Genomic DNA, 10,610 nt, shown 5'->3' with positions numbered 1-10,610 from the left:
AAATATTTGCTGCACTTCAGACCTGTTTGGCCTTAAGTGCAATTTTTGCACTTTAGACTTAATTGGCCTTAAGTGCATTGTACTTCAGACTATTTTTTTTATTTCAGACCCGATAAGTCTGAAGTTGATCCAAAAGTGGTACTCTTGCAAAAAAAATTGCAAAGTGAGTATAAGTATAATTGTGACTCCAAAACTAGGTATAAATGCAAATGTCCCTCTCTTTTCCTTTGCATCTTTTTGACTTCCTTCTCGCATTTTGGTAATTATATAAACAAATTACAAAAGACCAAACAAACAAATTAGAGTTATGACCTGAAGTGCATGAAAATATTTGTTGCACTTTAGATCTATCTGGCTTTAAGTGCATCTTAAGTGTAATTTTTGCATTTTAGACTTAATTGGCCCTAAGTGCATTGTACTTCAGACTATTTTTTTTTTACTTCAGACCCGATAAGTCTGAAGTTGATCCTAAAGTGGTACTCTTGAAAAAAAAAAAAAGTTTGCAAAGTGAGTATAACAAATTAGAGTTATACCCAATGTGTTTAGCCAAATTGACCCGTTTCAATTTGAGCAAGCAAACATTGTACGGTTTATAGGCCAACTCACTTATTGATCTAACTAATTTTAACATGCCCAAATATAACCATATTTGTCCATTTGATACCCCCTATTTGCGGCTGTTCAGCGAAAATCTATAATTAAAATAAAATAATATAAATAAAACTAAGTATAATTTTTACTCTAATGACGCCATTATGTGTAACATTAATCCTTTGCGCCGTCCATTTGGTTGTTAGTAAAAAGTTTGTAAAAAAGAAAATTACTTCTTCACTACCTTATCCTTCCACTTGTCAACTCTCACTCCTCACTTCCACTCACACTCCTATTTTTCTCTCTACCTCTAAACTCTCCTCCACAAATTAAACCACTACTCCAACTAAAAACTAGGACTAACTTTTTCTAACCGTACAAGTCCACAACAACTTCTAGTACAAGAAGAACAAACTCTCCCATGCATGTACATTTGCTTCTTTTTTCTTATGTTTCTTCTCAATCATACTTTGAAGTAGTATATTCAATGAAATAATATAAAATTTAAGAAATGGCTTGTATAGATCAAGAACAACAACAACAACAACCCGTATTTAAGCATTATTGTAGGGTTTGTAAGAAAGGTTTTGTGTGTGGGAGAGCTCTAGGTGGGCATATGAGAGCTCATGGAATTGGGGATGAAGGTGCAAATTTGGATGATGATGATCCAGCAAGTGATTGGGAAGATAAGTTTGGAGGGAGTGTTAAGGGAGGTAACAAGAGGATGTATCAATTACGAACAAACCCTAATCGACAAAAGAGCAATAGGGTATGTGAGAATTGTGGGAGAGAATTTTCGTCCTGGAAATCTTTTCTTGAGCATGGAAAATGTAGCTCAGAAGAATCACTAGTATCCTCGCCCTGTTCAGAGGGCGAGGAGTACATTATTAATGGTGAAAGAAAAGGGTATGGATGGTCTAAAAGGAAGAGGTCCTTGAGAACAAAAGTGGGAACCCTTAGTACTTCAACTTATCCATCAAGTGAGGAAGATGATCTTCTCCTTGCAAAATGTCTTATAGATTTAGCCAACGCGAGGGTTGATACATCGTTGGCTGAGCCAGAGGAGTCGTGTGCCTCGGCTAGCAAGGAGGAGGAGCGAGCACGAAACCCCATGACCTACCTCGCCCCACTAGTGACTACTCGTATACCCTTGGATAACAAGGCTAAAGGGGCTTCTTCTAAAGGGTTGTTTGAATGCAAAGCTTGCAAGAAAGTCTTCAATTCCCATCAAGCCCTAGGTGGACATAGGGCAAGTCACAAAAAAGTTAAAGGGTGTTATGCAGCCAAACAAGATCAACTAGATGATAGCTTAATTGATGATCAAGATATGAATATCACACATGATGAATTCACATTACAAGCTTCAAAATCAATGAGGAAATCAAAAATCCATGAATGCTCAATATGTCATAGAGTTTTCTCCACAGGGCAAGCTTTAGGTGGACACAAAAGATGCCATTGGATCACCTCTAATTCACCCGATTCATCCAAATACAATTTCCATAGTCATATGGAGCAAATTAATCTACGATCAAACTTAAGGAAATCAGGTGATGCATTAGATCTTAACATTCCATCACACGAAGACATGTCACGAGTTAGACGAGACCCTATGAATCCATTGAGCTTCGAGGTCTCTACCGAAATACATTTGCATCCATGGAATACTAAAGATAATTCCAGTGACAACTACTACCTTGAGGAAATAAAAAACAATAACGATAACAACAACAACAATAATAATAGTTCGACACAAAATGTAGAAGAAGATGAAGCAGACAGTAAATTGAAGTTAGCTAAGCTAAGTGAATTAAAGGATATGAATACCAGTTCTGAAAATCCTTCTCATTGGTTACAAGTTGGGATTGGTCCAACTACAGAAGTTGGGGCTGACTCATAAGTTATATATATGCAGTTAGTACCATTAATTTTAATTTTCTTTTTCTTTTCCTCACCCAAGTATATATCTTTATACAAAAATTGTAATTATAAAGTCACCAAACAGATGACAAATGTTCACTGTTTAGTGATAAAAATACTGTTAACTTGTAATCTTTCTTTTTCCTTTCTTGTAAGGCACCATATATAGATACACAATCTTGTAATTCTAAATTTGTATACTTTCCATTTCTTGAGGTGTAATTTTTCAGTGTGCAATACAGAAACTCCATTTGATTTTCTTGCCATATGAAGTTTACAGCTTGTTTGGATGGTTGTTACATGTTTTATCGTATCGTATTGTTACTTTAAATACAATGTTTGGTTTGATTGTTATTTAAATTTTATTGTATCGTATTATCAAATCTGTTGTTACGTAACGAGTGTCTTTATGAAACGACTGATTTGGTGTATCACGTCGTTCTCTTTTTTTTTCCTCTCATCTTGCCCTTCCATATTATGAAATAATCATTTTTTATCCTTTACCCTAGCTTTTTACCTCGTATCTTACTTTTTATTTTATAATATTGCAAGTTTCTTGTTCATATTGTTAGTGCATAACATCATGAGAAAATAAAGAAAAATACAATCTATCCAAACATCATATACATCAAAATAATATAGTACAATATAATATAACACTATATGATGCATTATGAAACGATACATAACAACATCCATACAAGATAGAATAATTATTTATTTTATTTCAATACTTGGAAAGTTACATATTGGAGAGGGACTTTACCACCTTTACCTCCAAAAACATAGAACATCAAATTTTTCCATAAAACAAAAAGGGAAACATAGTAACACTTAGAAATCTAGAGACCAAATTTTAGAATCTCATTTATGTGAAATATTAATTAATTTTTCTGCAATTTTTGCGGATTTGGCCATTAGTACCAGTAAGTGGGCTAAGATTACCCATTTTAACCATAGCCATTGCAAAATCAGTAAAAAAAGTGGCTGAATTAGAACTATAAGTGTTAACTATAGAATCAGTTGAGCCTCCATTAAATAGTTGTTGATCAGAATGAAGAATTCCCTTTTGGCTTTGCAAATTCTTGTAATAAATATTGTCAAATGATGTTGGACTTGTGTCAAGTGGAGAAAGATTATTGTCACCTCCATTTTGTGGACAATTTGCTTTAATTGTTGTACCAAATGATGAATTTATGTTGGTTTCATTGTAGAGACGATTTCGGAAAGTAGTACATCTTGCTTGGCCTATTGTGTGAGATCCTGCAAAAATACCAAAATATTTTGATTTAGTTTTATTTGCGGATGTAGCCTTAGAGTTACGGGTTTACTGAACCTAGTATTTCTTACACGAAATATATGAAAAACAACAAATATTAGATTATGAGCCTATAATTTTTAGTTCATCAAATTAGAATTTTAAATCCGCTTCTGTTTTGTAGGTATTCATGAATTGATAATAAATTGTTAGAGTAAGATAGATTCCATTGTCTCTAAAATAACTTGGTGACTTTGTCTGAAATTTTTGAGTAATAAAGATTGATAATAATATTTATATGTTGATTAAAGTAATGACCTAAAGTAAGGGGATAGATATTATGAAGGTAATGGCTTCTGCTCAAAAGTGAGGGAAGTCATTTTTTCACTTCTGATGCAAAATTTTTATTAAAAATACTTATAAAATTAAACACCAAAAAATAACTTATATCTGAAAAATAATTTTTGAAAAATATTTTTCGACATACCACAAATACTCTATCGACAGCCACCTTATTCCAAGATGTGTCAATTCATACTCCTTTCATCTAAAAACTACGCTATGTAGCTATGTATAATTTTTTTAATATATATACTTCTTCGTATACTTTTTTTTTTTGGTTTCCCATCCGGTGTCCGGTACCAGCATTGGAGCCCGACTATATCCGGATTCGCGCCGCGTAGGGCCCCTTTCGGGGGGAAGCGCTCCCTACCAAGGATTTTTCCATACCCAGGGCTCGAACTCGAGACCTCTGGTTAAGGGAGGAGCAGTCCCATCCACTGCACCACATCCTTTGATCTTCTTCGTATACTTTGTTATAATTTTAATGTATATATATTGAATCCACTTTACTTTTTCGTATACTTCATTATTATTTATATTTTGACTCCTCTTAATAAAAATTCCGGCTCCGTCATTGCAATGATAATGTTAAACCATCGCTAACAATCACAATAATTATGTATGAAAAGCTGTGAATAAACCATTCATAGAAATATCTAATATATATATATATGTAGGAAAAGTTAAACAAATTAATTTGTGGAAGTAAAAATAAACCTGAGAGTGCCACCATTTCCCTCGCGTTAAAACCTTTGTTAGAGAAGGAAGAAATGAGGCCGCTTAGGTTCAAAGTTGGTGCAGGAATGTCGTTGTTTGCTGCACTCAAACTCGCACTTGTTGAGTCTCTTCTGCCGAGTAAAACATTCCAACTAGGGCCACCAAGCTGACAAATCATTCAAGTCCACGCTAATTAGTTTATGACGAATTAATCCAAATAATCGTCCACCCAACCGCTTAATCTAAATGAATATAATATGTATATAATCGTATTTAATCTATGTATACCAACTAACAAAAGTAAATAGTGAATTCGACTGGTTATTTATCAAAGCTTATGTATCTAGATTGTACTTTCCATCTAATTAACACTAAGAATAATACTCCCTCTGTTTCATATTAGATGAGGTAGTTTGACTCGGCACCGAGTTTAAGAAGAAAGAAGAAGGCTTTTGAAACTTGTGGTCTTAAAAGCTTAAGGGGTAAAAGGTTTGTGGGGCCATGCTATTTGTTTGGCTATATAAGCTTCTCATTAAGGGTAAATGGGTAAAATGAAGAGTTTAAAGTTTGAATTATTTCCAAATTTAGAAATGTGTCATTTGTTTTGGAACAGACTAAAAAGGAAAGTACCTCATCTAATATGAAACGGAGGAAATATGCAGTACCTAGCTAGCGTTTGGACATAGATTTGATTGAACTTGACAGAGTTTTTAAAGTTGTTTTGAAAAATAATTTTTGAAAGTTGAAGTTGTGTGTGGACATGCATTTTATTTGAAGAAAAATTGAAGTTTTACTAGCGGAAGATAAAATTTTCACCCAATAACTGCCTTAAACTAATTTTTGGGAACATGAAAATTTTTAAATTTTCTTTTCCAAAATATGATCATATTTCATACACAAACATTGTTTTTTAAAAATGTAAAAAAATAAAGTTAAAATCTATGGTCAAACGGGAGGTTATCCAAACTTTGACTTGTGCTTGGCTTTTAAGGTCAACGTGCTTTCTTTTCTTTTCCCTAAACAACAATTATTTAGTTAAATATCCATCAACTACAAGGGGGGTCCGTTAGGAGTACTTAAGGCAACGTGCCTACAAAAAAAAAAAATTAATTTAATTAAAAATTAAAAACTAAGTTCATAGAATATTTTTAGTATATGTATTTTTTGGCTTACTTTAACAACAGAATCTCTAGCTGCAACAGCCAAAATATCTGCACAAGATACAACTCCAGCACATGTTGACTCCACTTGAGTTTTGATAGTATCAATCACATCAAATCCTCTTAATGATCCATTGTTTGGATTAGCAGTCTTCTCTCCTGTGAAACTTGACGTATCATCTAATAGCACAGATGCATCACAACCCTGATTCAAATATGTAAACATGTCACGTAAAGGCGAATCAAGAATTTCTTGAATATGATTGCACATAGGCGGAGCTAGAATTTTAAGTTTGTGAATTCGGGATTCTAGTTCGTTTATGTTACTGAGTTCTAAATTAACAATTTATACATATTTAATGAATTTTTTAAGACAAATACATGGTTTAGACCAAAGTTACTGAGTTCGGCCAAACTCGGAATTCCTATATGCTAGCTCCGCCCCTGTAAGTACATCATTAAACGTAGGAGGGGAAAAAAGTACTCATATCGATTCATGTTCCTCTAGGTAAATAACTCAACATTCAACTTTTTTAGAACAAGAGGGCCAACAAATAATATTAGATCAATTATGTACATAAAATACTTAATTTGACGGAAAAATACCCCATATATTTTGGGCTGTAAATCTGTCCATGTTTATCACATGTTTATTTGTCATTAAATAAGTTGTTTAAGAATATATATGATTGGCTCGAAGCTACATTTTATTTGCTCAAGCCACATGCATGCATGCATGAATAGTACTACTACTCATAAATGAGAAAAGTTATAATAACAAGTACTTTTAAACGTTTTGTAGTCATATATATATATATATATATATATATATATATATATATATATATATATATATATATGTGTGTGTGTGTGTGTGTGTGTGTGTGTGTGTGTTTTTTCAAAAGTATGTACTGAGTAAAACTACGCCAGATAAAAAGAATGAAACGAGGCAAAGGTAATAAACTTGCATTAACGAAACAATCATGGAAATGAAGACGAAGCAAAGAAGCCCCCATGCGAGACTCTTTAGAGATAGCAGAATTCACAGCAGTTTTGATGACAGAGAGGACATTAGGGCAAGTTGAAGAGTAGAAATTGGCAGTCAATTGAGCAGAGCTCATTCCAAAAAGAAAAGGGATTAGAATTAGTAGTAAAAATGATATCTTAGCCATGACTTCAATGAGATAAAAATAAGGAAGAATTAGCAGTAAAATGGGAGAATTGAAGAAGATATTTGTCCCAATTTCTGGCTAAGTACTTCTTAAAGTGAAATATGCTCACATATTTATAGTAGTAGGAACCAGAAGAGTGTGCCCAATTGTCAACTTTTATTTACTTAATTCTGTTTTTTTTATTATTTTATTTTAAAGAGAAATAAAATAACTTATTCAAAGTTTCCTGCAGTACCAAACTCCAACAAACACAGCATTTTTCTAAGGTTAATTTGTACGCTAATGGCAGCCAGTGATACTAAGTTCTTCCCTCCGGTCCATTTTAAGCGATTTTTTTGACCTTTTTTTTGTAGTCCATTATATTTGATTTTTACATATGTCAAGAAGAAATTAACTTCTTCTTTTTAAAGTTGCCCTTGGAGTAAAGAGCCTAGGAGTACGTAGTTTGTTATATTTCCAATGAGCAAATTAAGGTTAATATAGTCAATTTTATTATTAATTAATGCTAAAAGGTGAATTCCTTACTCCCTCCGGTCCACAATAAGTGACCATTTTGCTTTTTTATTTTGGTCCAAGATAAGTGTCCATTTATATAATCAAGACAAAATTCAATTTGTTTTTACAAAATTACCCTTAAGTACATATCCCTAAAAAAGTTTTCTTACTCCTCACATTAAATATTTAATTAAGGGTAGTTTAATCATACTAAGTACATATCTCTATCTTTTTCTTGAGAAATATACATGGCAGGTCACTTTTTAAAAAATATTTAAGAAAATGTTAGCAATCTTTATTTATTACATAAAGGGAATATTTTTTTACATTTAGAGCATATCATAAAAATAACCAAATAATTAATTACCATAGCAAAAGGCACAAATCATGGGATCTGTGCAATTTCACGTTCTCTCTCATCGTAAAAGAAATCAGATGCACTCTCTCTTCATAGTATCTTCTTCTAGCATCTTCACTCAATCTATCAAAATATACACTAAATTAGGCATGAATATTTCTCTCAATCTATCCACAATAGTAAATCACGGAGACTTTCTGCCTTTTGCCGTGAAATTTGGAATTTTTTCATGGTACCATAATATGAATGTTCGGAATTCGCCCAGTTGTTCAGAAAAATCACGGAGATTTTGCTCAATTATTCCAAAAATTCACAAAGATTTCGCTCCACTCTTCTTATCCATTCGCTCAATTGTTTGAGATTTCGCTTAATTTTGAAGAATATTTCATGGAGATTTCGTCCATGATTTCATCCATTTGCTCAATCAATCCCTCCAAATAACATCCACAATCCGTAAAAATGGTATGTATATATATTTGAGTTATATATCTATTTTGTATTATTTCTGTTAGGCTTTCCAACTGTTTTTCCATAAAATCTGCAACAATGGCAAGGTTAAAACAAGAACTGAAGACAGAATCGAAGAACAATTGGGGTAGTTGTTCGAAAATGAATGTATCGGCTGTAAAGGCTATTAGGGATACCTACTCTGATTCTACATCAGACAGTGATGAGAATGTCATACCTCTTACTCATCCTACTTTTGAGTTGTTGCAAGATACTCCTGCAAGGAATGCGAACCAGAGGCGGCTGAACCAGAGGCGGTTGCGAACAGAGTGTTCATTTGAGAAAATTATTGAGAGGCGGGAGGATTGTGTGCCAAATTTCACTCCAAAAAATTTTAATCGAGTTGCAAAAGAAAATGTTGTTGTATTGGATACAAAGAAGCATAAAAGGATAAGAAAGTTTAAGGAGAAAAAATTGGAAAAAGATGTAGATGATGTATTTGAGGATATACTATCTGATTCTCTGAAGCACAACAAAAGGAGAAAGGTCGATGAAGCTAGAGAACAAACACCGAATCTTAAGGTATTGTATGTTTGTATTAACTTTTGATTAAACATTATTTATACTTGTTATATTTATCAAATTTATTTCCAGTAGATTCGCGTAGTTCACAACCATAGAGAGTAATCAGATATTGGCATATAGATTTATTTCATGTATACTTTATACATGAATTATAATATTTATAAATTTCACCCTCAATAATCAAATTATTTTTATGGTATAACAGCTTTATCTACATTTCATATGAGTGCAGATAAATGATACACTAAAAAAAATTTGTATAACAGCTTTACATGTATTTCACATGACTACAGACTTAGAAACCTTCATAATAAACCCAATTTAAATACTAATTTGGGATACAAGCCTATATGCATAGCTTAGTGAATTTCACGTTGGATATCCATTTGTTTTGCCTCTAATTTGGTGTAATAGTTTCTCTAATATATATCTGTTTAAGCTATGAAACACTTATATGCTTATTAAATCAATAATTTTATATTATTATTGAATGCAGGTTTGGGATTTTTATTTCAAACCACAAGATCATTATAAATTGAAGATTGGTGCCACCAGTAATATTTGCATTGTTCAAACATTGATGAAACATCTGAATTCGAGACAATTTGCAAGGTTCAGAGAAACTTGTTTTGGATACTTCCTTGATTTGCCAATAGTAGGTATGCAACCTCGTTTGATTCACTCTCTATTGTTGAGGGAGGTTGTTCATCATAATGGAGATGAACTGTGGCTCTCCTTGAATGGTTGTAAAATACGTTTTGGTATTGGTGAGTTTGCACTCGTTACCGGTCTTAAATGTACCGGTGTAGCCCATAAACGTTATGATGACAACAAAAGTTGTGGCTTGATTGATCGTTGTTTTCAAGGAATTAAGAAGCTTAATAGTCAAGCTATAATCGATTGTTTTGAAGGAAAGAGATGGTCATCTGATCATGATGCAGTGAAGATTGCTGTGTTGTACTTCATACATTCTTTTTTATTTTCATCACTTCCTGATAGTCCCGTCTCAATTGGTCATTTTGAATTGGTTGAGTCCGGTGAATTCGAGAATTACCCATGGGGTAAATTGGTTTTTAACGATACATATAGCTCGTTGAGAAAAGCTTTTCGAGGGAAGAGATCAAAAAAATATTCTAGGTTATATGGATTTCCATTGTCATTCCAAATATGGTTTTATGAATGCTGTCCTCGAGCTAAGGATCAGATAGCTGTGTATGTTCAGCATAGATTCCTCGCATACTTAGCTGGAAAGTGATTAGTAATCCTACTTCAAGTGAAGCGTCAAAGTTACTTTCTGACAAAAAGGTAACTTTGAGTGATACTGCTTTCATGTTGTCACACCTCCTTTTTCGCTACACCCGCGAGGGCGTAAGGAGTTTTTTCACTTAAAGGACAATCAGAACGGGATTTGTTATTAAAATTCAGAGTCACCACTTGGGAGATTTATGGTGTCCCAAGTCACCGGTTGAATCCCGAACCGAGGAAATTATGACTCTATTAACAGTCCGCGAACCAGAAATCCGAGTAAGGAATTCTGTTAACCCGGGAGAAGGTGTTAGGCATTC

At 33.3% G+C, this 10,610-nt stretch overlaps 2 protein-coding genes across 2 annotated transcripts; one reads left to right on the top strand and one right to left on the bottom strand.

The window, feature by feature from the left end:
- On the top strand, positions 1,056-2,540 carry LOC109235009 (zinc finger protein ZAT4-like). The gene has a single exon (XM_019401029.1). The coding sequence runs from the start codon at positions 1,103-1,105 to the stop codon at positions 2,489-2,491; it is 1,389 nt and encodes a 462-aa protein (XP_019256574.1). The 5' UTR covers positions 1,056-1,102; the 3' UTR covers positions 2,492-2,540.
- On the bottom strand, positions 3,217-7,247 carry LOC109235008 (cationic peroxidase 1-like). The gene is made up of 4 exons (XM_019401028.1): positions 6,957-7,247; positions 6,002-6,193; positions 4,829-4,994; positions 3,217-3,774 (listed from the first exon to the last, which is right to left on the bottom strand). The coding sequence occupies exons 1-4, from the start codon at positions 7,158-7,160 to the stop codon at positions 3,392-3,394; spliced, it is 945 nt and encodes a 314-aa protein (XP_019256573.1). The 5' UTR covers positions 7,161-7,247; the 3' UTR covers positions 3,217-3,391.

The sequence above is a fragment of the Nicotiana attenuata genome, chromosome 11 (assembly GCF_001879085.1).
Source record: "Nicotiana attenuata strain UT chromosome 11, NIATTr2, whole genome shotgun sequence".
In the NCBI taxonomy this organism is placed as follows: domain Eukaryota; kingdom Viridiplantae; phylum Streptophyta; class Magnoliopsida; order Solanales; family Solanaceae; genus Nicotiana; species Nicotiana attenuata.
Note: the sequence above shows the minus strand (reverse complement) of the source record. Positions and strands in the feature narration are given on the sequence as shown.

Excerpts from the sequence above, each read along its gene's own strand:
- LOC109235008 (XM_019401028.1), bottom strand. The coding sequence starts at position 7,160 with ATGGCTAAGATATCATTTTTACTACTAATTCTAATCCCTTTTCTTTTT. Across the intron at positions 6,194-6,956 it reads TCCATGATTGTTTCGTTAAT|GGTTGTGATGCATCTGTGCT; the intron begins GCAAGTTTATTA and ends TATTTGAATCAG. Across the intron at positions 4,995-6,001 it reads CTAGAGATTCTGTTGTTAAA|CTTGGTGGCCCTAGTTGGAA; the intron begins GTAAGCCAAAAA and ends ATGATTTGTCAG.
- LOC109235009 (XM_019401029.1), top strand. The coding sequence starts at position 1,103 with ATGGCTTGTATAGATCAAGAACAACAACAACAACAACCCGTATTTAAG.